Here is a 26,859-nt window from a genome sequence, read left to right as displayed (position 1 = left end):
GAAGCAAAAGCGGCGCTCGCGCAGGCATTCCGCTGGAACGTGCTAGGCATCAGCCCCTACCCCCGTGTCACTCTCTCTCTCTCTCTCTCTCTCTCTCTCCTCTCTCCATGCTTCGACTCACTTGTGTGAACAAATTCTGGATTCTGAGCGCGCGCGCTACGTCCCCCAAACGGGGGAAGGGATTACGAGGATGGCCGGATGAGCCAACTTCTGCCGACAACTTCCGCCGGTTTGGAGGCTGTCGTCCGCTAATTCTGCGCGATCGTCGCGATTCTACGAGGAATTTCGAACGAATTGCAAAACCATGAGCGTATTATACGCGGCGTAATAACCAGCTGTGAATAATTACACAGGGATTTTAAGAAGATGATCGAGGAGTGCAGGATGGACCGAGTGCATCTGTAACCCAGAATACCTACTCGCTTCCAGTCACGAATCGAGTGCTGTTCGAACCAGACAGAGAAGGAGGGAGGAAAGTTTGCGGAGAGACGAGTCGAGGCGAGTCGAATAACTGGTTGTTCCAGTTTCTGGCGTTACGTTTGACGCTGGATACACCGGCCAGTGCGACTGGTATTGGTATGAACGAGGATATTCCGCGACCGCGTTTTCAATGAAAATATCAACGATCGATGGCAGACTAAGTATAGTACGGGCGTTGACTAGATCGTCTTCCGAGATACAGGTTGGTATCAAAGCCAATTAAATTACCGATGTTCAACATCAAATAGCTTCGGCGCAATCTCGATGATACAGAAACTTTTGTACGGTAAAAAGAAGCAAAGCTTCGATATCGTTTCTAGAGATCCTCGACAAAATAGGATCTTTAAAAAGGTTCTGCCACGTTCTCGAGAGAGACAGATCCTTTCTAATTTCTACAAAATTCCAATAGACTTATTGCTTTTGAAATTCGAACGACTCACGGTACACATATCGATACAGATAGCGAACATGTAGCAGAGGAAATGAGAAATACTATGTTCTCTTTGCTTGTTCTCGTTAAATCAATTCATTTCCCCGGGGAAAATTACGACGTGAAAAGAATCACAATATTCACTGGCGATCTGTTGCAATTTAAGCGAACGGCAGTGCCGTGCTCCGTAAAAATAGAACGAAAAGTTAACAGAAAAATATTCCTGGAGGAATTCAACGCCAATGCCAAAACGCGATATCAAAGTGGAACTCTTTTCCACGTTGAATAAGACGCGCTATTATTAAAAGGCCGAAGTGTCGAGAATCGTTGCCCATCTTGTTTTTCCTAGCCGTGAAACGCAAACAACCGACGTGCACCAGCGATCTCGAAAACGAATTCAGTCGGTCGGTTTATCTCTCGATCCGTTTTTCTTTCCAGCCCCGACACACTTTGCGACTTTGCGTCCCCTTTATAGCGCGCCAGCGAGGTTTACTGACATTGTTACGACCGGGTTAGTCGCGAATCGATTTGAATTTCGTCGCAGTCACGATTCACCAGCAATTCCTGTTCCTTCCTCTTCTCCGCCATCTCTCTAACGACCCACTGTCACAAACCAGTTACTTTTTTCTCCGAGATATTATCGTCATCTAACCGCAGCTGAAGTTTCATCGATGTTTCCGTCACGTTTTAACACGCATTTTTCATCGATCTTCGTCAACTGTACTTTGTTCGTTTCGTATCGGTACGCGCGCAACGTCTTCAACTTTTATTAGCACGATAAATATTTCCCCATATTACAGTTACCTTCCGCCGTATGTAAAATAGTTGCGTAGCTTTCGTTCGAGAACCGTTTGCGAGTTTATTACGAAACAGTAGTACTCGTAAAATGTTTGCGAACATCGTTGCTCCGAAACACCGTTCGCGAACAGGTTTGTTGACGAGTACTTCATACATTCTCGGCAATCCAGCGTTCGCGAATTCTTGGAAAATTATCTGAACCCACGTCCTTGGCTGCGATTCTGGATTTACTTTGCAAAGAGCGAACATGTTTCCCTTTCCTCCGACTCTCCACCCACCGAAAATCTGTTTCACCACCTACGTTTCGCTCTTTCTCTCTCTCTCGCTTCTTGAACCTCTGGCCTTTTCTTTCTCCATGTTCGCTTCTGTGCGCGTGCGACTCGGTCTCGCCGTTTTTCCCCTGCGACGACTCTTCGATCGCTCCCGTTCGTCCGTGACGACCTCGATGCTAGGCTACAGCGTGTATTTTTAGAGGCGACGTTCGCGTCCGTGCTGTTCTAGCGAAAAACTTCTCGATCTCGATGCGATCCCGAGACCAAAGACGTTATGGTCAGACCGGTGTCGCGTTCGTAAACGCTGACCGAATATAGAATCCCGTGAAATTCGTTCTTTACCGCCAGACATCGACTACGGATCTGCAGATCGATATTCACCAATCGGAGAACGCTATGGGATAGTTGATCGCGTGGAGCTCTGTTCGCGATTTCCAGCTAATTAGTCGCTTCGTACTGTAAGGTCTTTACTATGATTAGTTTACTTACAACAAATGGATTAAGCAGATGTTGGTTAAACAGGAAACGATGGTTGTTTAAAGTGAACTGATCACAACAACGTATTATAATTAAGACAACTAGATAGTTACTTTGCAACTCTCGTCACCACGGATCCAACGCTAACTCTCACACGGGTCACACTCTCTTGACAACGCAATTCGCACTCTCTGACTTCTCAACTAACACTCTTTGACTTCCCAACTAACACTGACTGTTAACACGTTGACTGTCGCGCGTGTTTTCAACGAAATCTCCTTCAGGCCACCAGCGTGGAACAGATTATCCCGACCAAATGGTTTCTTATGTCACTACGATTAGAAAAGGAATCAAACGGTACCGAAAACTTGGCATTCAACTCCTTCTGGCAATTTCTCTTGTAAACGCTTCGACGGTTTAGAAAATTGCAACAAGCAAGGATGTAAATATTAGAAGATTTAGAGAATTATTAGCTGGAAAATTATTAGGCTTGTCTGAAAATACAAAAAATCTGTCTTCATAATATCGTCGTAATAAGTCAGCATAATATCGTCGTTCGGAAAAATGATTCCGGAAGAAGCATTAGACGCGCATGCAAACTATGTTATGCAGATAAAATACGTCGAATGGGAAAGGTACGAAAGAATTTAAAGAAAACAACAACTTATTGTCCAAATTGTCCCAACCATCCTCAGCTTTCTATAGAATGCTTCAAAGTTTTACATTTTAAATAACTTTCTTCATAAACCATTTTCGTATTACTTTTAGAACAATTCAATAGTTTTATTATTTCCTCTGGAATATCTTACCAAATACCTACGACGATCCTTCGCAAGTAGTCAAATAAGCGTCACCCGAATACGGGTGACGCGATTCTATCGGGAACTTTATCGTCACCCGAATACGGGTGACGCAGCCCGATAGGGAACTTTATCGTCACCCGAATACGGGTGACGCAGCCCGATAGGGAACTTTATCGTCACCCAAATACGGGTGACGCGGCCCTATCGGGAACTTTATCGTCACCCGAATACGGGTGACGCAGCCCTATCGGGAACTTTATCGTCACCCAAATACGGGTGACACGGCCCTATCGGGAACTTTGTCGTTACCCGAATATGGGTGACACGGCAGTCAACAATTTTGTCTTTTGTCTTAGCCCCAGCACGCACGTGTTCCGCAACCGCTCGTGGCCAGAGTCACGCAGGGCTTTTCCGCGAAACTATTCGATCGAAGAACCGACGATACATTGTTGGGCCTGTCGGCACTTCGGTTATCTCGCGACATTGTTTAAAGCTCTTAGGCCTTTCGTCCACGGTACTACAATACGAATAAGTTGATTATCAGTCTCGAATGTACAAATTCCAAGCTGAATGTCTATAAGTCAAAGCTTACTTGTATCGTGAATAAATCACATACATAGATGGAAGAAGGAAGGGCTGAACGCGTCGCGGAAACGAATTTCCCAACATGAGAAATCTCGCGCAACAATTTGCCGATTTATCGCTGCTACTAATTCGACAAGTTGCAAGTTATACGTGGGACCACTGTTTTACAACATTTTTACATGAAATGGCATAATCAGGTGACTTGCGATTCGTAAAGTTTCGTTTCTTTTAACCTCGAGCTAGTTAACGTCGCGCAAGGCTATCTATCGATACACACCAATGACTCGTAATTTACGACACGTAAAATTCGGCCAACGTTGGTTCAATTCGCTAGTGAGAATGGACAGAGAGGAGAACTTTTGAAGCTTTTTCTTTATCGAATTTATTATCGAATTACCGTGCCCCTTGACTGGTTCGAATAAACGAGGTTCCACCGTGTCTAAAACTCTACTAAAGCAAGGACTAATATGTCGTCGACCACGAGAATGTTAACGCTCGGATAGCAAGAATAATCTACGCAGTTTCGAAGTTGAAAAATTCCTGAAAGTCCAGACACCCCAGTGGTCGTAAAGCTTGCCGCCGTTAAACAGCGTTCCACCTTCTCTCCGACACGATCGTTTCGTTAACTTTACCCGTGGAACGCGGCACAAGGAGAGGATGAGGAGAGAAGGGAGATGCGCGATGAGGAAGTTTGTTGCAAAGTTTATGCGATTTCAGGCTGGAGCCGAAGAGAGATGGAATTGCGGGGCCGCGCACGGTTTTATGGGCCGTTCCGTTTTACTTTCCTCGTAAAAAATGCCCGGGCCGTCGTTACTCTCGTTCGAAAAAGCTGGACCGAGGAGAGTCAGAGCCCTCTCCGTCGATTAAAGTCGAGCAAGCGTGACGGTTCGCGTAAACAGACGTTCGCGCCAGGCTAAACGCTCGATCGCGTGCCTCTGCAATTAACAATTATCGAGCCAACCGTATTGAGAAATTTCCACGACCCCGTCCACAATACCGTTCTTTGTTAACGCACACACAGGGCGAATTATATCTTGATTCCTATTTATATTTTTGTCGAGCGACAGGCCGCTGGAAAATCGCAGTTAAAGCTTTTAAAGCGGCTTTCTGTGCGAACGACACGTACCACGGGAAATAGTCGTGCCACGTGTTTCGCCATGATAAATATTTATTCGCCTTTGTTGTATGGAATCGGAGGCCGGCGTAAAAAGGCCAATAAAATGGCGATAAATGTCGGATCGCTCGATGCACAGTGTTCTTTGACTGGCATGTTTGAAATCCTTTGGAAGCCACGTTTCAAGATATCGAATAGGGATGTACAGGTTTTTGATAGAATCAGTATTTTGTAGCATATACACGATAGTTCGAGTGAAAATACGACCGAGATGCTAAAAATTCTTCGTGTATCGGAACAAAAGTATTCGGCAGAAATCCGAGCGGACAACTTCGGTCGGAAAGGTAGGAAGAATCAATGTGCTTTTGGTGGAAAATCATTGTCGTGTTCCTTCGAAGCGGAATATTTCGGAAAAAACGGCGATCGCATTTAACGACGCCACGCGTATCACGAAACACGCTAATGGCAAGAATTAACCGCTAACGACTCGTAACGCGCCACTTGTCTCCTGCAACGTTTCTTCCAATAGCAACCGAAGAGAAAAGGGAGAGACGCGAGTTCTAAATATAATGCATTGGGTGCACGAAGTTTCACGTGACGCACACCTGCCACTGACACGTCATCAGGAGCTAGTCGTCTTCGTGGACGACGTAACCTGTTATAAGGATTGCGTGCGACACGCACCGTGCCAATACGTGCGAGCCAGATGACGGCGTTTTCCAGTTAATCAAAATCCCAAGACCAAGTATCCGACCTTGGAATCCGTCCCTCGATAGATTAAGCCGAAGCTTAGCGAATAGTTTGTTCAATGTGGATGACAATTTGCCGAGTAGCAGAATCGAAGCAGACATTGGCGAACGTTTAATCGTCGTTACGCGACAAGAGGAAAAAATCGCGCAAAACATCTTCACATGGTTCTTTCATCGACGCAATTGAAGCAACTTGGTTTCGCGATGGATCGTTCTGAATACATTGGATAGAAGAGAGAAGAGCACGGAGGAGCATCGCGTGGTCCTCGCTAGTAATTATTGACCCGTGGTGACTCACTAGGTTGAGGACCTTTATGATCCACGCTAATGGGCTCGCCACTTCAGCCACTCGGAGGAACACGCAGTTAGGCATCCACACGGACGAGCACGCGAGCGCGAGGAAGGAGCGCGCGTGCATCACGTGTGCGTGACGCGTTTTATGGCTCTCGGCCACGCAAATCTCGTTGCGCGTTCTTCCACTCGTGAAAAGCCTCGACCTAGCCCTCTCTCCTCTCTCCTCTTTCCACGACCAAAGAAAGGGTTGGATGGCACGCTCGTCTTTCTAATGGTCTCTCGAATTAGAAACCACCGCTTCATTTTCCTTTGCTGACTGTGCAGGATGGATCGTTACCCACGAGCACTCGCCATTGCATCGTTCGGTCTTCTTGATAAAAAATTTACCAAGCGGAGGAAAATCGAAAACGGTGATTTTACCGATGTCAACTGCTTTCGATTTCGTCTTTGCGTATACGATGGACAAATTGTTTTTCTCAGCGTTGCTCTGGTTTACGTTTTTCGGTTTAACACGGCGCGATAAGAGTTTTAATTAATTAGTCGGCATAGATGGCTAATTAAAATTGCAGCAGATGAAACACGTTGAGAATCGTTAATAGCGCTGTCGCATGCTCCGCATCGCTCGAGATCAGGCAACGTTTCAGGATCAAATATTTATGTCTGATCCGGCGCGTTTCTACCAGAACGTCGCTTCAATTATAGCAGATGAGCTATATATCCCGCGCATTATTATACGCCGGGCTATTTGTGTACACGATTTCGAGCCGAGAATACGGTCTCGAGGCTGGATTCCACTCGTTAAGTCACTGACCCGAATAGAGCCCACGTAGAAGGAAATAGGAAGTCATTGGCGCAACGCTGATTTTTCTCTCGACATGGGAGAGTTCAATCGAGCTGAACGAACCTTCGGAATCGGTTACACGCTGAATTTCCTCTTTCCCTCCACGTTCACCCTATTAACTTCGCAATAGGTCTCTTCCACTGTCTTCTACCTTTGCTTCCCTCGTTTATTTCTTTTTTTACTTCTTTTTCCAAATAGCTTCTGCGAACCTTCTCCGTCAGATAATAAAACGATATCTGTCCTTGATCCGAGAACTCGGCTCGCTAACTTCGAAGCCTAGAAAATATCACTTCTATCGTTTTCCGCGAGATTCTAAACAATCATTTATCGACGTTTTGTATCTTCAAGATTGAGATATTCGTATCTACCGGAGAATATCGTCCGTACGATGTGAAAATAAATGCATCGAGAACGACGTGTTTGCTCGTTACGATATTCGTGTCAAAATCGTTGAAAGAAGACAGTGTTGCTTTGAAGAATTCGTTTCTATCGCAGGTAGTATTTTGCTATTCTCTGGTTGAAAGAAACGAAAGACAACGTTAGCCGTAACAATAAGCGGTAACCGAGTCGAGTAATTTAATTAATAGCCGTTTGTTCGCGACGATCCGGCCAGACTTGGCGAGGTTTTTCCAACTACGTACGTGGTTAGAGGTCGGAGAAAAAGACGTTTATTAGCGCATGCTGGTCTCGAGAAAATAGACGGTCGCTTATGAAAGGTACACCAGTAGATACACGTTCCAGATAACGTCAATAAGCATTGTTACTGGCAGCAACTTCTCGCGTCACGAGTGTAAAAACAGCGTGGCCGTAAAAAACCAGGCAGCTCGAAATTTCCTCGCGTATTTCCCTCCGACAGAATTAGCAGACGGATAGACAATAAACGCCGGCTATTTCCGCGATCTCCCGGTAAAATAATCAAAGGTAACCGCAGACTCGCGAGACATAGCCAAAACTATTTTCTTTCCAGTTTCAATTTCTTTCTGTCTTTAAAACTGAATTTCAACATTTGGATTTTGGCCAGCTTTCTAGCTAGCTTTCACGGTGGCGTATAATCTGGCAACGGATTCGGCTTATTCACAGCGCGACAAGCGCCAATAGGCAGGTAATTACAAGCGAAGAGAAAGGAGCGCGAGACTTCGATAGAGGGAGCGAGAGGGAGATTTTGCACGCGTGTGCGTGACCAGCGTGCAAACCATCCGCGTTGATGGACGTGTGCCACGTGAACCGCATAACGACTGGCCATCATTGTCTGTGTTTCGCCCACATGGCCTTTGAACGTGTCCCCCGTCAGCCCGTGAGAGACGATAACGCGATGACCTCGAGATAAATTGCTCGTCCGCGGTGTTCAATGGCATCCCGAGCCGAACAAACGAAAGAAGAAAGTGTGCGCGTGATGGATACCAATTGGTTGCGTAATGAACTCATTCGAATCGTCAAAGAGGCGAAAGGACAATGCAGAGGCCAGCTACGTTCAACGAACGCAGCATTTTCGACTTCCAACCGTTTTGTTCCACCGTGCGCTTCTTCTCGCTGCTGTGATATTTCGCCACGTAATTAAACTTCTTCGTGTTTGTTGGAATACAACGATATCAATCGCATGCAGATGAGGTGATTGATCGTACGGATCTTCTTCCCTTCGTTGCCCAGCGATATCCTCACTAGCGTGCGTTCGTGAGATGCACCACGACGGCTAGCACGTGCATGCTCTTTCGAGAATTCGCCGGAAGAAGCGCGAGGATATGGATGGAACATTCTCGATGGGCACGTCGAGAAGCTACTAGAAGGTTCTTTGGCACATGTGACGCCACACAGACACCCACACAGGTCACACTCCTTACTGCATAGAGAGTGGGGTTCTAAACCTTTGCAAGGGCCATGGGTCACTAAGCCAGTCAGTCTGTGAATAACTAGCCAACTGTCTACATTCCACGATACTTACTTATATTCACTGTAACAATTGTTTAATAAATATCACATTATATTATTTCAACACAAACATTGTGTCTTCCACAGATTATTAATCTTAATTCCAAGATTAAATTCTAACAGTGTTTATCGTGTAGCGTGCAACGAGTTACGCGTCTGTGAATCGATTCTATCCGCGACAGATCCTTCGTAACGTCGCGAACGCTGGAAAATTTGAACGTGAGAATGAAAGGAGACGAAACGGCGCAGGATCAACGAACGCGTATCGCGCGGATAAGCGTGAACGCGATTGGCCGTAACGTGCTCCAAGGTAGCCAAACGAGAACCCGTTCAATGGAACGAGGCGTATTACCAAGTGGCAGGAGGAGGAGGAGAGAGAGCGTAGCAGGGAGAAACAATTTAGGAAAAACTGCCAACGACCAGTAGCGAGACCATATTTCTATGCAGATGCGATCCTTGACGAGACTGGTGGTACTGTACACCGGGGAGAGCACCGGTGGTCTTTTCTTACTACTGCAGCCTGGCTACGTATTTTTATAGTTTCCTGGCGAGCATTCCTTTCCCTCCGTACCGGTTAGCGAACGGTCTTGGACGAGGTCTTCCAGCATGCAAGAACAAGTGGAAGAAGATGTGCGCGAGAAGAAGAAGATAAAAAGACAAGTAGCCTGACCTTGTGCCCAAATGCCAGTTTCTGTCGCCACGAATCGTCGATCGCCTCCTTTCTGCTCACGGAAAGCTTTAGGAGGGAAGAACTTGCATAAGCGTTAAATCGCGCCAGTTACACGTAGGAGCCACGTAATCGGTCGTATTTGGAGCAGAATAACAGCAAGGCTGTGCGCTCGTCGGAGGAAAAAGGGCGAAACTACGCGATGTTTTGCCGCAGTGTGTTTGTTCGATCGTTGTGCCCGGCCACTTGGCTCGATACCGCAACTGCGCCACCGACAGTTTCGAATCGTCGCGTTAATTCGAAGCAGGGGAACGGAAGCTCGTTACCGAAATTTCCAAGCAGAAAGGGCGCCTCTCAGCTTCTACGGTATAGAAAAGAGGAGGAGAGAAGAGAGAGAGAGAGAGAGAGTGAAGCGAAAGTAGTCCGAGTTTCGCTCGGGTCGTAACCATACTCTCAACTTCGCGCCGTTAATTAAATCTTCGTCGTAGAACACGGCTGATACGAGGCGGAGTTAACTCCGCAACGTCTAACCACTCTCCGCCGCATCCTTCCAGGAATCTGCTGAATTTCACGCGCTGCACCGCTATAACACGCTCGTACTCAGGTTTGTCGATCGCCTCCTGGCGATAAAGATCGGCGCGGTGAAGTTTCGTGGCTCACGTGAGGAGTCGTGATCTACGATGCACGAAAAGTAACGAAACTATCGAGAAAGTATACGGTTCGTTCGTTCGAGTTTCGAGTGCGGCACGGTGCGTTCCGCAGCGGCCGACATGAATATCATCCAGCCTAATGAAGATCTCGCGTGACATTGGAAAATACAGGCTGCAATCGGCCGAGATCTGGGCCTCGTGCGAACGATCTATCTTGGATACGCGTGCTTGCCGATCTTGCTGGAAAAATTATTCAAGGATAAGGCACGAGCTGAATTAACGTGCCTAGGAATATGCACGAAACCAATTTAACGAAGCAGGAGGTTTAGAGCGGCGGTAGGTCCTGCTGTTGCAACACGGTTTTATAGCGTGCAATCATTCGCAACAGGACGATATCAACTTGTTTTGTACCAGTAGGAGCTGGAAGATCGACCCGTTGTTAATTATTAGCCTGCCTTCTCTCGATTTATGTACGTACTTGTTCGTTTGCTCGAGAATTAGCTTGTTTACGACAACACGAAGAAATCGTCGAGTTGTACAGCTGGCCGCAAAAATACCCGTCGACGTTATTTCTTGCTGTACTTTATTACAGGACTACCAGAAGACCAGAAAACAGAGAAAAAGAAAGAGACGAGCGAAAGTAATTTGTCATTTTAGAAATATTTATTGCAATGGAAATTGTATTTCGCATATCCGATACGAAATAGTCAAGCGGACACTTTTGCCAGCAACTACAGATCCAGATCAATGTCTTCGCACAAAACAGAAGGGAAAATTTATTTACGCTCGACTAGAGACGCAAATACGATTCTGATAGTTTAAAATTGCCAGGACCTATGACTGTGAGGCAATTTACTCGATGACGCGCGTCGTTAAGTCGATGATAGGCGGCGAAAAGTGTGCGTAGGACGAACGACACGATTTCGACACTATGATGAAACGAATTTACGCGACGACGATTCCTTTGCCTCCGTTACGCCACTTTTCCAACCAACGATCTCATTCTCCAGAGTTTCGTGGGATATTTGGTGCTTTCGCTGACATAAATAAACGACCCGAAAGCGATCTGTGGTATGTACTCGAGGACTGGTTTATTTTCGTCGAAGCTGCCAGGAACAAACCAACAAACGAAGGGCGCTGTTCAATACCAATGTCGCGGAAGAACGCGTGATCGCGGTAGCTTGTCGACCGGGACACCCTCTTCTTCCTTGCGCCAGATATGAGGCTTCAGATCTTTAAACATACGCGTTTACGTCATAAAGTCCATCCGTAAACTTTGCAAGCAAATATTTTTAGAAGGTTGCATTTTTTCTTTTCGTAGACGATTCGTTGAAAGGCACGTTTGGAAATCTTCACGTTTTAATACACTCGCTGCTACCGATACACACACGTATCGCGTTGATTCTTAAAGTCTACTTGAAATGAAGATTATATTTCGATAGATATTAATAAAACGTAGTGTTCAAATAATCGCATTTAATATTTGACCTACGTACTTGACTTTTACTACTTTTGCATATTTTACGCGAATGAAGTGTTTGGCCACAGACGCAACTGCTGCATTTTAGCTTAATTTCGGTAAGATAATTTTGGACGGGCAAATGCTGGATATTGTGCAAGTACGTTCGAAATAACAGGATTTTTCATGAAAAAAAGAATTCCGAGAATTCGCGAATACGTTGACCTACAACGAGTTAAAAAGACGCTGACGATAGGACAACAAGCTGAAGTTTGGTATTCTCGAGCGAAGAAGTTCACCGTCAAACTTCACCGAGTGGTCTTGAACCGTTCGACCCCGAGAGGGAAGTTCGTCGACGTTCGAGTCAGTGAACGATCTAGGCTTGTTTTATTTATATCGGAAAGCGAGGAATTTCGGGTCATTGGTTCGGTAGCAAAACCGTTGAATGGATTCGATCGGTAACAGCATCTTATCGCGATCATCCAACGGAAGTTGGCAGCAAGTAGCAGCTGCCGTCCGGAAACGCAGACAGGTAGACACTGCCACGTCCGTCTCCTTCCACCCTGGCTACTTTTTCGTCTCCTCCCTCTTATAGCCGGCAGTCACGCGAGAGAGCAAACAAAGAACGCTCGAAAGGCTGAGGTCGGGCAAGAAACGTTGCACGCAGCTGCCTTCGAGAGACATTCACTTCCCTGATGGCATTTCGTTTCCTGACCGAGCGGAATGCACGCAAGGTGCAAAAACAGCGCCGCTATTGAAACCGAGCCAAGCGAATCGAAAAATCGCCCCGCTAGCTTCTCTGTCGTTGTCGATGGCCGTGCCAGAGAGTGCGAGTCCTTCGACGTTTCGGAAATCGCTTTGACGGTATTGACGACAGTGATTGCTATGTTTATCGAAAAGTTGTGCACGAAACTTTGAAATGGTTTACTGGTTCAGGGATAAAAGAGAGCGTAGTTTCACAGACAATAGGTAAATTAGTAGGGTTGGCGATGGATACAACGAAGACGTTGTTTTATCGCATCTTCTACATCAGATAGAAGAGCCGGTTTTATGCAATTTGAATAAGGGCAATTCGACGAGCTCGCATCATCCTATCGTAAATCGTATTTCGTCGAGAGAACGTTGTAAATTTCGTAAATGAAAATAGAGTTAAAACTCACCGAAGCATCCTCTCTCTCTCGACGATCTCCTCGGGAGTGGGTTGAGCAGGTCCGAGCAACGAGTGCGGTAGCGGCGGGTACCTCTGCGACCTCCAGAGCATTTCAGACGCAACGGCGGGATGATGATGACCAGGTGGTGGTGCGGGATTCTGGTAGCCGACCGGTGGAGCAGTTGCAGCGGCTGCCGCAGCCACAGCGGCCGCGGAGCTCGGTCCGGCGCTGGGAGGTGGTTGAGGATGCGCCATTAGTAAGGACGTGTGCTGGACGCTTTGCACGTGCCAGACTCTAGCTGGTGTGGCGGCCGCCGCTGGTGTCGAGGAGCTGGTGGTCTCGTCGACACTGAGCGCCGAGCTTCTGCTACCGCTCCTCTCGTCGCCAGAGCCGGCGCTCCTCAGGGAACTTACCCCGCTGTCGGAGCCGCTGTCCCCATAAGCTGCACTCGCGGCGCCGCTACCAGCCGCGGCTCCGACCGCTCGGATACCGACCGCTGCTGGCACACCAGCGAGCACTCCGCTTCCAGGTATCCCGGCCCCAGCCTCCACTTCCATGAGGCCGGCCTCATCGCCGCCCCTCGATGTGTGAGACTGCTGTTGCACCTCGAGGAGGCTCGACGAGGACAACTGATGATGATGCTGCGACTGCTGATGTTGCTGCTGCTGCTGATGATGCGGACTGTTCGCTACCTGATGCTGATGCTGTAGCTGCTGCTGCTGCGGATGATGATGTATCACCGGACTACCGGTCGAGTAACGTTGCTGTTGATGATGATGCGGCGGCGTGTGGTGGTGGTGCTGATGGTATTGCTGCAGGTGATGATGATGGTGACCAGCTACCGGCGGTGGCGGCTTGTTCAGTCTTTCGGCTAGAATGACAGGGCTCTCGTTGTGCCGATTTCGCTCCTGCTCCCGTTGCTGCTCCAGGAGCAGGCTCTGCCTGCCAGAGCCGCCGCCGCCGCTGCTACTAAGCGGACTCAGCCTCTCCAGCACGGAGCCTGAGTCCTGACTGCTCGACTCCAGCAGCTCGACCACCGATTCGACGCTCGCCGCCCTCGCGCCGCTCACGCTACCCACGCTATCCTCCGTGCCTAGCTCGGTAGTCAGCTCGGTTCTTCGCGAGCCACGCTCCTCTTCCTCCTCTTCCTGCTCTTCCTGCACTTCCTGCCCTTCCGGTTCCTCTTCTTGTCCCCGAGCACGATTTCGATGTTCCCGCTCGTCCCCGTCCTCCTCCTCGTCCTCGCGCTCGTCCTCGTCCTCGTCCTCGTCCTCGGCCTCGTCCTCTTCCTCCTCGACGCTCTTGCCGTTCGAGCCGGACTTTAACAGGCTCGCTTCGGCACCGCTGAGGACGCTGTCTTTGTCGACCACCACCGACGAGTCGAGCAGCGATCCATTCACCAACACCTGCTGTTCCTTGCCGTTCTCTCTGCCGCTATCTCCCTTAGTTCCAAATCTTTCTTCCTTCTGATCCGCGTTCGATCGCCTCTGTTGAAGAACCGTGTCGCCTCCAGGGTCTACTACTTTGTTCGGAGGCGGAGGCTCTGGTTCTCTGTCTCGCTCCCTAGATTGACTCTCCTCGTTCTCCTCGAGCTTCTCGACCTCTCCCCCTTCGGCTCGCTCCTGCTTCCTTTCCTCCTCTTCCGTTTCCTCGAGATCCGACGCTATCTCCTCGCAACCTTTCCCACCTCCCTTTCGCTCGGATCTAAGCTTCCTACCGACCGGACTTGTCCTGAGCCTCTTAGTCAGGGGATCGCAGCGTTCCTGATCTTCGTCCTCCTCCTCGCCACGCTCGTCCTCCTCGAGTCTTCCACCTAGTCCTTCGTCTTTCTCGGCAGACTTTACGCCGCCCGAGTGCTCGGTATCTTCTTCCGCCTCTGTTTTCGTTTCCTGGCAACTGAGCCTCGGCCTTCGTCGCACAGGTCTCTGCGATGGACTCTCCACCGGACTCTTTACGGCGGTTCCACGTTTTCGCAGCTTCGACGCGCTGCTCGATGCGCTGTTCGCCTCTTCTAAGACGGTTCTTGGTATTCGATTGCTGGGCCTGCCGGAAGGTGGACCCTTGTTCTCCCGGTCTTCCTGCCGCGTCGATAAATTGCTTTCACCGTCTTTCTCTAGTCTCTCGCGACTCGCGCCCTCGCTCACGCGTCTTCGTCGGCTGTTGCGCGCTGAGTTCTTTTCTGAAACAATAATTGAATACCAGGTGAGTCGATCGATTTTTACAAAAACTGCTTCGCAACTTTAATTTGAAAATCACGTTCATCCTTACTTCGTTTATACGTAACAAATTAATGCTCGGCTTCGGATACACGAAATTCTAATTAGTCGAGCTTAATTTCAGTTATAATTAACGTATGTTCGGTATACATAATGCAATGACCGAATGAACGTTATTCTTTTTGTACGTACGAGGTAAATGAAAATTTCATAAGAATTTCACGATATACTGCGCTGAGAAGAACATTTTGCACTCGTATTATTCACCATGGACCTCTTTTCCGACATTCCCTTCATTTATGTCATCCAAGGTATAATCATTCTTATCCATCGCAGCGCTGTGTTTACGTGATAAGTGGAAGGTTGTTCGTGTACCCTTGTTCATTCTTGTCGATTAAGGTCGATCGATTGAGCGCCGTAGCTGGTCGCTACGTTGTACACGTAAGCAATTACAGAGGAAAGTTGCTAATCTCTCCGAGTCGCGCATACTACGATAATTCAACACGACTAGTAGGAAACACGTGTTCATCAAGCAAATGCGAGAAAATTCCGATAAAGAATGACACGTTGCGTTTGCAACGGGAATCCCATACGTTAGATCTAGTCAGTCTGACTCAGCCGTTTCAAGCTCACAGCGACAGAAAGATATACCGAATCGGCGGATCGACTGATTAGAAGATTAGAATTACCGATGACCGAGCTGTGAAACATGTGCTACAGAAAATACATTTTGTAAAGAATCATTAGAATCTCTAAAAAATTACGATACAAGAAATTTCTCTGAGAAACGAGGAGCTGGTGGTTTCGATAAAATTGTTCGTTTCGAACGACAGTTGCAGTAATAGATCCACTGAGCGAATAATCCCCTATTTCGCTGCCTTAGATTCGCAGCGCATCTCATAGCTTTCATCTCTTTCACCTCAATCGGATCCGCAATCCTCGATACCATTGAAACGTTGCATCCGAGGAATTGGCTTTTCGTCCACGTCGGTATACACGCTACGACCCAGGGGAGTTTTCAAGGGTCGACTGGCTGTAAACGCGATAGCAGTAGAGAGAACAATCCGCGGCAACGCGTACGTTGGAATCTAACGACTAGGACGGAAACAATAACGCGATAGCGCCAGCGAGATGAAACGTATCGCCAGAGAAACACGATGCAGCGTACATCCTCGTTCATAAATATTAAGGCAACCGCTGATTTCATAGGAAATGTAATTGACGATTATTAGGTTGTTCGAAAAGTGTCTTTCTTTTGCAGACCCGTCTTTTACAACGATGCATCTTTATACAAATGTAGTGGCACTCGACAGTAAGACTTTCCAACGATTTCTAGTAACATTTACTTATTTACAATACTTACGTACGAATTATACTTATCTATAATAAGTATTAACTTATTATAAATAATTAGCCATGTTACCGCGCCACGCCAGAAAGATTACTGAAAATTCTCAACGCGAGAATTGATTGCAATTTTAATAAATATTAAAAAAAAAAACGATTTCTGTCTCGTGGCTAGCTACACAAAGACCCTATCTATGACCGGACGACGGGTAGAGCTGTGGTTAGCGCCGTTGGTTACCAACGTTCAAGACCAAGTTCAAATCCGGGCACTCTAAATTCGATTCCTAAATGAGAAGAAGCCAACCCGAATAAAGACAAAAATCCTAAACCCCAGCAGCAAGTAGCTCACAGCGACCTATACACCAGCCGCAGCACTATCACCTAACCATCAACACCTCACAAACATGAAACCTAATCCGTCGAACGTTGTGATCTTTATCTTGATAGAACAAAATGGATCATACGTAATTGTAAAAATAATATAAAACGGAAAATTTCCTTATAAAACGAAAGAAACTTTCCGGGCGACCTATAATACAATATCTCTAACTGGAGTCTTTACAAAAGAAAAAAGTATATTAGACGAAATCAGGTCTAGTTAAAAGTCTGAATTTTAATTACTGGACAATGGTACTGAATTATCGAGAGGATACAGCGAACATGAATGAGACTGAAATCAAATTTACTTACACGTAATTACCCAGGCTAGTGTAATACCGAATAGATGAATTCTTCGTATATTAACATTTCAAACGATAATCGTCAAGAAGGGTTTGATAATTTCCTGACGATCATCCGCGTCAACCTAATTTTTACCATGTCCTAGTACTTGCGAACGGGGTTGTGCACGACGAGATACAGGCGGAACGGAAACAGTAGAGAGCGAAACAGGGGAGAAAGAGAAGAAACGGAGGAACGGACAGGTGGAGGAGGCAGAGGCCATGGCTGAGAGACAGCGCACGAGCAGAGGGGACAGAGGAGAGGGATTTATTACCAAGGATTTACTGTTATTACCCGGAGGGGGAGAAGCACTCGAGCGGGCAACGGCGTTGCATACGTGGGGTGCGCGTTTATCCGATGCGCAGACCTCTATGTATCCGGAATACATGGACGCGTGCATGTAACGTGGATGGTTGCATTCGCAAACTCGACGTTCCGCGTCTCCTAGCGACTGCGGTTTGTCCTCCTGTCCCGCCGAAGTCCGCATGCATTACGCTCTGCGTAATTGAACAGCGCCGACGTACTTTGCTTTACATTTTAACTCGCCTCTCTCGCTATTATTCCCGGGACACGAGCGCGGAACGTTGACCAGACCAGAAACCAACTTCCACCGGTTATTATTTCGAACGGGAAAAAGATGAAAAGACAGGGCAGACGCGTGGTTTTTACTCCTGCGATTGTTTTATTGGCAGTTGGCGTATCTCGCGTTTCGATAGCTAGCAGATCTAAGAGGAAAGCGTATTAACATTTAAACGATACAATTCTATTTATTTTGCATTCATGACCATTTTTTTCCTTGCGATGTTCGGTTCTTTGAGCGATTAACCGGTCATTTACTCGCTTGCAAATCGCGTTTCTAATCTTGTTCAGGTCGTATTCAAAGGGTTGTCAGCCATCGGTGTAATAAATTAAATTCAATTATCAACATCTCGCGTTGAGTATCGAAGAACGTTTTACGATCATTTCGGATAACGCGAGCGTATGCGAGTTCGGTCTCGGCTTAACGTTACACGATCGGTTCGCTTTTAGAATGCAAACACTTTGTTTGCGCTCGTTTCGACGCGCTTTAAACCGGGTCACCGGAATTCGGCGCGACCTCAAAGCGAGACCGAACGCGTAATTTCTAATCGAACGGGTGTACTCGGGTTAGACTGATATTTGCTGCGATTCCAACGGCGCGATGGCGAGTGTGCGGGCTAAACTAAATATGTTTGTACGAATTTGGTTTTTAATTAGCGGAAAGTTGGCGTGTAGATGAGGATAATTCTAAAGAAAAAAATAGAAGTTGCGATTTACAGGCCGTGTTGAGATCGTTAAACGATGCACGCCAATTTAATTTCACATTGATTTTACAATAGCAAGTTTATTATTCGCATGAAACGCATAAACATCTTTGGCGTATTTATCATACTAAGCTTGTTACTATTGTACAAGAGAATTGAATTACACCGAGACTCGTGAAACTCCGTTAATTATATCGCTTTAATTATGCAAGTCGAGTCCAAGATACTGACAAGTATTTCGTGATTTATTCGAACGTACACGCTGAGAGAACGGAACAGCGAAGAATGGAACGATCCGAGCGGCGAATTTTCAGCGGAAAGGAGGAGAATTTCTGTCGGAGCTCGCGTCAGTGTATGTATTGAAAGTTACGGAATTATATGGTCGAGGATCCAGGTGCTCAGCGAAAAAATACGGCGCAGACAGGATATGAATTTTCGCTACGGTGAAATTTTTTATTTGCCTTTTGGAATCTCCCTTTGCCGGGATTTTCGTTCACGGTGTGGAATCTTTTTCAGGTAAAAAGAGCAGGCCAGCGGCCAATGTTTCACAGCGACAGTTCCAGTCAGATTTCATTTTCCGCGTTTGACGGACGATTAACCGACGAGAGAGTACTGTCGATATTCCGTCACGGTTTTTAAACGCGCAACAACTCGATGAAACGCAAACTCTTTGGTTTTCCCATCGACTCGACGGTGTCGTGCTACTGTGACCTGATAAAAAAAAAAAAAAAAAAAAAAAAATAATCTATCCTCGTTTGTCGGATAATTGGTGTTTATACGGAACCGTAAACCTTCGAACGACTGCCCTTTCAGGAGGGTAGAGTTCAGAAAAACAACGATATAGATTCTCTTCGAGAGGGTCAGAGCAACCCCTGCTCCGATGGATATCGACTTGGCCAAACTTGCCTCTTCCTGGGGATCGAATTAAACAAGGTTGACTGAGTCTCGCGGCCATTTAAACGCATTGTCAAAATCCGAACGTCATACTGGTACGCCTGCACTCGAAAGTTTCAGGGGGGTTATTACGTTAGTTTTCAAACTGAGAGAAACTCGGTTCCGCAGAACTGTGCTTATGCGAGCTTCGTTCGAAGGAAATTTTAGTCGGCTACTGACCGACTAAACGAACCGTTGCATTGAATCCATTACTTTCAATATGAATTCCTATCGTAAGAATAAAAAATCACCGAAATAAATCGCACTTTCGCGAGCCAGTTTTGTATGTTTTATTGATAAAAAAAAAAAAAAAAGAAAAAAATAGAGCCGTTTGGCTTGCGAGAGACTCGCGCTTACAAGTTACGATCACGTCGATCAGTCGAGAGGTCGGTGAATGAAGCGAGGAAAGGAGCGGAAGGCACCGGAGGAGAGGATCGGAAAATGGTTTCTCGAGGCTGGTTCGCGTCTCGTCTTGCGCGGTTATTTTCGACCCGCTCTATTTCTGCCGGCGCTCCCTGCAACGGCCGAGGATCTCCCGCGCGTTTGTTGATAAACTTATTTCGTGCGAAAGCGGGGGAAAATGGCGATCGAGGGTAGAAGACAGCGAGAAACGACACCGGGGACCGAGTATAAAAATAAAAGGGTTGGCCAGCCGCCAGAGACCTCCTTCCCTCGGCTCTTTTCTTATTCTTCTGCGGAGACTCGCAGGCCCCATGCCAAGCCGCGCGCCGACTGCCTAATTTACCCGTAAAACGACTAACGCCGATCCCCGCGTCACGTTCGCTTTGATAAACCGAGCTCGATACTCCGATCGATCTCGTTCCGCGCCAAATCGCAGTCCAATTGAACGTCGGAAATTCTGGACTCGCGCTTTCATCGACGATAATTCGCGTTACCGCGTTAAAGGAGCCGGCTCCCTTTTGCCTTTGCCAACGTCGATTGATTAAGTTAGAAAAATTTACCAAATGTCCAGCTGGGCAAATTGTAAAGTATAAATTAAATAATAATAAAAAAAAAAAAAAAGAAAACGTCGATTGACGGTCGCGTCTAGTTTTCTACCGACGCAATTCTGCGAGAAACCATCGAACGAATCTGTGCGGTTTCGTTACGTTTGACGAGCGAGAGAGTTTAGAAATTCAGTGTTTAGCGAGTATGCAACAAAGGGATGAAAATAAAAGTACGAGGAGGAACGAGGGAAGAAGGACACGTTGCTGGACGAGTATCATAGCGGTGTAAGTTGCTTATTGTTTTTTACAAAAGCGTTCCTGTTGTTCATCGTTTGTTATTGTTTAAGCGTGGAACGAAAGCGATGATTTTTATAGGAATTGAAGCGCGTGACTAAAGTCGACTTCTGCGAATCTTAACGCGCATCACCGTGTCGTTAATACAGATTGTTATTGTTAATCGTCACTGTTATTGCGAATACAAGTGAACATTCTCCGTGCCACGTAATTTATCGTTGGGATTAAAGTGGCACGTCTTTCATAAGAGAATGGATGATCGACGTAGAAACGAACTAGGTCAATCTGTACGAACGAGTTCGATTTCCTTTGCTCGCATTTCAAGTGGCTCGTACACGGTCATCGAGTCGATCTTCGAGTTCGCGCGCATGTTTCTCGAGTACCCGAGCGCTAAATCGCTTACATAAAAATGGTAAGGATTGAGAGCCACTGGTCATTCGGTTCGTCGACATCGCCTCGGCGACACATTTCTTTCCGTTCACGGAACACTCTGTGACAGCAACGACGACGACGACGACGACACTGACAAGTTACGAGAGTCTGAAAAAATAAGAACCGATTCCGTATGGGCAACACATGACAAACTCCAGCTATTCCGACAGGAGATCGCGTTGCTTCTTTTTTTCGTCATGTTCTTCGCCGGTTCTTTTGTCTCTTCGGCAGTGTCGAGACAAAAAAAAAAAAAAAAAAAAAAAGAAAAAGGAGAGAAAACACGCAGACGTTAATCCATTAAGTTAACTCCCGTTTCTACTCCTTTTTAGTCGATTTATATTATTAAATTTCATGGAATACACGTCACGATCGAAAATGGCAGAAGAAAAATGCGATAAGTCCATTTTTGTTGATATTCGATAGATATGGACAACATCGAATGACCACGTTGAGAATTATATCATCGTAAAATTTCCTTCTTACACAGTTTATCTTCGTCGAGTAACGTAACCTACGTTACACAATCCACGTGGTTGGGTAACCATCAACTGTGAACGATATTGCTTCTCATTCCAATGAAATTCGTGACTATGCCACGTAATTTTCCTCGGCGATTCCACGCATTCTCTTCGTACTTTCGTTTCACTCCTTCAATCATCATTAATGCGAGCTTCTCCTGATGTATTCGCCGTTACTGGCGCACTGTGGCGCATCGTGTTGAATTCCACAAAGTTTCAACCGATAGACTCTCGAATCTCGTATTTTCTTCTTATCAAACAAAAATCTTCCTTTCACATAACAACGATTATTTTAGCACGCTGTTTATTATTTCGTTTCTTTTTTAATTCCAAGTATACGTCCAGCCTTACTTTTTCCTACGGCCGTCAAACTCCGCTCTTTATCTTAACCCTTTGCGCTGCGAATTTCACTTCAATTTCGTTACCAGCAGCTCCCAACGCTTTCAAGTGTTTTATTTGAAATTTACTTGCACTAAAAAATAAGACGATTTAAATAAATAAAGGAGGAAAGAAATTCACTTAAATACCAGTTTTATTCACGCTATCGTTGTATTTTGTAATTTTTAAGCGTATGATACATCCTGAAACAATTTCCAGCATGCGATCCTCCTTTTCTTTCGCGCGTTTCACAAAAAAAGCTGGACACGAAAGAAGCTCGAGTGGAACTCGACGAAGGAGCTCCTGAGATAAAAACTGACGTCTACCCACGCTCGACGCAAGAGTGCAGAAGGTTAATCCCAAGATTCGATAAAAATTATTGTCCAAGTAATAAGAATCGCGTTTGAGTAGCAGCAAACCTTGAACTTGCGAGGGTGTCAGAAGGCGGCGGTTAATTCTCATTCAGTAATCCGAGTATTAAAGAGGTTAACGGCACGGGCCGGCTGTCTCGGATTTTCAGCAGAGGCGGAGGCGAGATGTCCCCATTGTTTCTGAATTATTTATTAGCCGTAGTTTGGATCGCAACGATTGAATGGTCAGTGACCGGATGTGACGTGCCTGCGGGCCAAGATGGCCGGCAACGATAATTACTCGCGTGTTTACGACCGATAAAGCTTCAATGCCCCACCTCCTACACGCGCCACAGAGTGCACCTATGTGCCAACTCGCGCACCCAGTCCGATCGAGAGAGGTGAACTCGACACAGGCAGAGAGGGAGATGCGTGTGAGTACACAAAATGTCACGAGCACGGCCCTCGACATGGCTGGACATAGAGGGAACCTCGATGCAATTCGATGGCTTTGACACTGGTTATTATGAAATTTAAGCCAGCTCGCCAATATGCCTCAACAATATCGTTCACGCCGTAATTTTAATGGTCGGTAATCATATTTTCGTAAATTTCGTTGAGGATAAATAAACTATGTTTGCAGTGACAAAATGACGCAATTACAAAGGCTGGATAGTCTATACATTTTTTCGTGTTTCATAATTTTATTAATCAGCTGTAGATTAACGTTTGAAATTATGTTAAATTCTCAAAAAAAAAAAAAAAAAAAAAAAAAAAAGAAGAAGAATAATAAATAACTTTAATCGCGTAAGATGATTTATAACGGAAAGATGATGGGAATAGTAGTAAATTTCAAGGCGAATTTGAAAAAACGTTGCTTTCAAAATCACGTCACTTTTCTCTACCATTTCAATTTATGAAATCGACAAATATGGCTTGCCGATCGTTCAACAAATATGTAAATAAACTCGAAGATTTAATTTATGTACATAAAATTTTGTGCATAAACCGTCCCCACGATGCGAATACACGCGTAAAAGTGTTCAAGGAATACTTTCACAAGAATGTAAAAATTTATTAAGAAAATTTGCATACCCGATTGACTACACGACAGATAATGAGCTTAAAATACAAAACGTTGGCTGGATTATAGCTTTGCCTATAGTCTTAACTCTTTGTGGGCGTGAGTTAACGGCCTTGAAAGCATAACAGTAAAAACGACTTCACCGACGGTCACGGTACGACGACTCCGGAATCTATGCGCCAAAATCACCAGCCAGAACGTGTAAAACGCGTTGCGAATGAAAAGTGCCTGCATAGAATTCGCAGCGGGCACCGCCGCAAATCATCTCGTCCAACGCTATCGTCGATTCTATCTATCTACGTCACTGACAACAAATATGTATTTAGCTGTAAATCGAGCACGCGTCGCTCCGACACTAACGTAATCAGGACTTTCAGCCGGCTATGTTCTATTAATAAACTATAGTTGCCTTCCTTACCGTCGCGATAATACATCTTCGATGATAATTATGCCGAAGGTTCACCAGCTGGCTCGACCGCTAATCGTAATGGGGCAATAAATACTATCTCGTTTCAACCAACACATTGCAATTTCCTTGGAACGCAACGTGATAGAATTACGAGACGAAGATAAAACGTTCAACGATACTTTTCAAATTCCTCCGACAATTCAACTCGCACGATTTTTCCGTCCACGCGATTTTTCAATTGCCGCGAATCGTTCTCACGATTTCCGAGTTTTTAGTTCACACTCGTTCAACTTTCGATGGAAAATAATCGACACGGATAAAACTGTGATCGTTCGGTCGAACGGTATCGCAGTTTTCGATTTCAAAGTTCATTCTCCATGCTGGGTCCGTTATTCGCGCTTCGTTTGAGACACGGGACCGTAGGAGAGTTTAGTTGATCGTACGGCGAGGAGAATCGGGAACACTCGATCGTTATTAGATATGGGCTTTATGGGAGGCCGTAAACACGGAAACGAGCTAGAGGGGAGAAGAGGACACGCGTATAACCGGGCTCTGCGTGATCCAGCTACGTACCTGTAGGCTGACCTAACCCCTGCGAATAGCTCTCTCCGGGACATCGATCGATCTACAGGGTGTCCTAGAATTTATCGTTTCCTGCTACAAAACGTTATACCGTAATACGGACAACAGGCTGCCTTTGACGCCAGTCTTGGTCGATCGATAATCGCGCCCTTTGCCTCGTCACCGCCGGGAATACCATGTGCAGTATGCAATCCCCGATCATATTTCGTCGCCAAGACTTTCAGTCGGCCGCGCGAATTGAAATTCGACGCGTATATTCCTTTTCGCGCCTCACGACCATGGTCGCCTATTTGTGAGTAGAATATGCATGAATAAATTAGGCAGCGTGTTGAAATATGCGTCGATGCACTGATCTATTGATATTCAGACTCCGTGACCCCCGACGAATCATTGCTCCATGTTATTTATTGGTAATTATTCTTGTTCGATTATTTATTTCTATCGTTGTCACGATTATCGTTGAATCGATTATTTTTTCATATTTTAATATTGCTTCGATATTAACTTAATGTTTCAATACCGTTTATTACTCAGATATTAATCAGAACAGTGACTTTGACGAGATATTAAAAATTCGCTGCAATCTATGAGGTACAATTATCGAAACTTTTATTTCAACTTGTTCACGAAACGAGATTAGGTTCTACGAAAACGTTGTCTTCGCACTACTTCGATGAATCACGTTTCTTGAAGAGTGTATATATATACACACACACGCGCGCGTCTAGATCTCGAGAGGCCGCCTCAGGGCCGTGAGAAGCCGATACGGTGAACCCTTTCAAGGCCTCGGCTCGTCGAACCGATGAATCCCAGCTCATATGTTTACACGATAGATAGTCGAATAGAGTAAAGAGCCGTGGAACGCGGCCATTTCACGCGTACTTGTCATTCGCTTGCTCTCGTTAATGGCTCTGTCGTTAATCCCTTTCGTTCAACAGACAGCTGTATGATCGCTGAGACGAGATGGACAGCCGCTCGTTCTTGGAATCGCTGATCCGGCTGCGTCGTCTAATCGCGTAATTAGCGCGCTGGCATGTGCCGTCGTCATTGTATGATAATTATATTTAGTGGAACGACGATTATATCACGACGATTCTCTTTGTGCTGTCATCGTATTTCGTTGCTTTTTTAGAAATCTGCACACGTCCCTATCTCCGCACATTTATCATAGCTCGATGGAAATTAGACACACAGCCGGCAGTCCATTTAGTCTATTCTCTGTTATTCTCTGTTTGAAAATTTGAGGATGCAAAAACGCATAGAACGCAAACAATGTGCGAACGTATAATTACAAAGTATACGGGTTAGATGGATATCTAAATGATAATTCGGTATAAATAATAAGTTAAAGAAATCCTCTACACGTAGATTCCATATTCTTCAACTAATATTGGTATCGATACGAAGTCTGGTCGTTGCGTACTAAGACATACGACAGGTAGAGCCTATGTTCCATAAAATCAGCAAAGTGTCTGGTGATAACACGAAATCGATGGAACGTTGGATAAAAGAGACGTTTTACTGGAGCAAGTAAAAAGGAACGGAAGAAGTGGGTAGACAGCTTTGAACGGGTGTTGTTCGGGTCACGAACCGGTCGCATGTTTTGCTTAGGCTGCCTCGGCCATTATATTTTATTGTGTTGCACCGGTGACGTCACGACCAATTGACCTCCCCTGAGGCCACTCGGTGAGTTTAACGCCAGCCAATGGCTTCGTGGTACGTGCGTGTAACTCTCTGCGTTCTGTGGCAGTCGTTATTCCTGGACGAGACGACGGTTTCTGGTGCGCCGGCTTCGTAGCCGAAATGGGACGACCAGAGCATAGCCCTGTAGCGAGCGAAACAGAGAACGAACGACGGAGAGCAGAGTCATGGGCCACTTTAACGTCGCGTCTCGACGCCGGAAAGTCTCCCTTGTTTTTTCTGGAACTGCGCCGACGTGACTCTCCCGGCCGGCAGAGTAGAAGCAGTCATTAGGTTCAAAGGCTTCTCGGTATCGGACGTAAACGGGTCTCGAGCAAAGTGTAGCTTTTGGCAGAGACCCTGCTGCGTGGAAATAGGGATTCAACGCTGGTAATACGTTTTTTACGACCGCTTCGACTTCGCCACTGGCTCTCTTCCATTCGATACGCTCGGATTCGCTTTTCGATACTTCCTCTCGTCGGCATACTCTTATACAACCGACTGTTATTCCACAGTGCTTTCGACTATCAATGCGATTCGCTGCTGAAACTAATACATAACGAATGCTATGGTTTTCTATTTTTACTCTTTTAACACTAGAACCACCACCACCAGTCAAATCCATTGGTTTTACAATTTTATTTTCAAATTCCTACTTCATCTTATAGCTTTTTCTTGCAATGATGTAATGATTTTCGCAACGATGACTAAAAGAATAATATAATGAATTCTATTTTGTTTTTTATGTATTCAAAATTATACCAGCAGATCTTGGACGAAACACTCTGTTTCTCTCTTCTCTCATTGTGTATAGGTCTGTTAGCTGAGAGCCTTACTGAAGAGTCCATGCTAGCAGATGTATTCAAACTCGAAATAATTTTGTATCAAAGCTACTTATACCAGTGAAAATGACTGGCACTTTTGTCAAAGTGTAAAAGGATCCTGCTATCTGTTTATCGAACTCCAATTAACCAGTTTCCCCGTTTTGTG

The 26,859-nt window shown here is 45.9% G+C and overlaps 1 protein-coding gene across 5 annotated transcripts in view; it reads right to left on the bottom strand.

Moving 5' to 3' along the window:
* The window catches only part of LOC117235299 (probable JmjC domain-containing histone demethylation protein 2C), a 232,455-nt gene that overhangs the window by 78,547 nt on the left and 127,049 nt on the right, over positions 1-26,859 (bottom strand). For all 5 annotated transcript variants that reach the window (XM_033497179.1, XM_033497183.1, XM_033497182.1 and 2 more), the window contains exon 8: positions 12,706-14,875. In XM_033497179.1, the coding sequence (XP_033353070.1) occupies positions 12,706-14,875 (2,170 nt within the window). The remainder of the gene's footprint in view (positions 1-12,705; positions 14,876-26,859) is intronic.

The sequence above is a fragment of the Bombus vosnesenskii genome, unplaced genomic scaffold (genome assembly GCF_011952255.1).
Source record: "Bombus vosnesenskii isolate JDL3184/JDL3185 unplaced genomic scaffold, Bvos_JDL3184-5_v1.1 scf7180000013315, whole genome shotgun sequence".
Classification (NCBI taxonomy): Eukaryota; Metazoa; Arthropoda; class Insecta; order Hymenoptera; family Apidae; genus Bombus; species Bombus vosnesenskii.
Note: the sequence above shows the minus strand (reverse complement) of the source record. Positions and strands in the feature narration are given on the sequence as shown.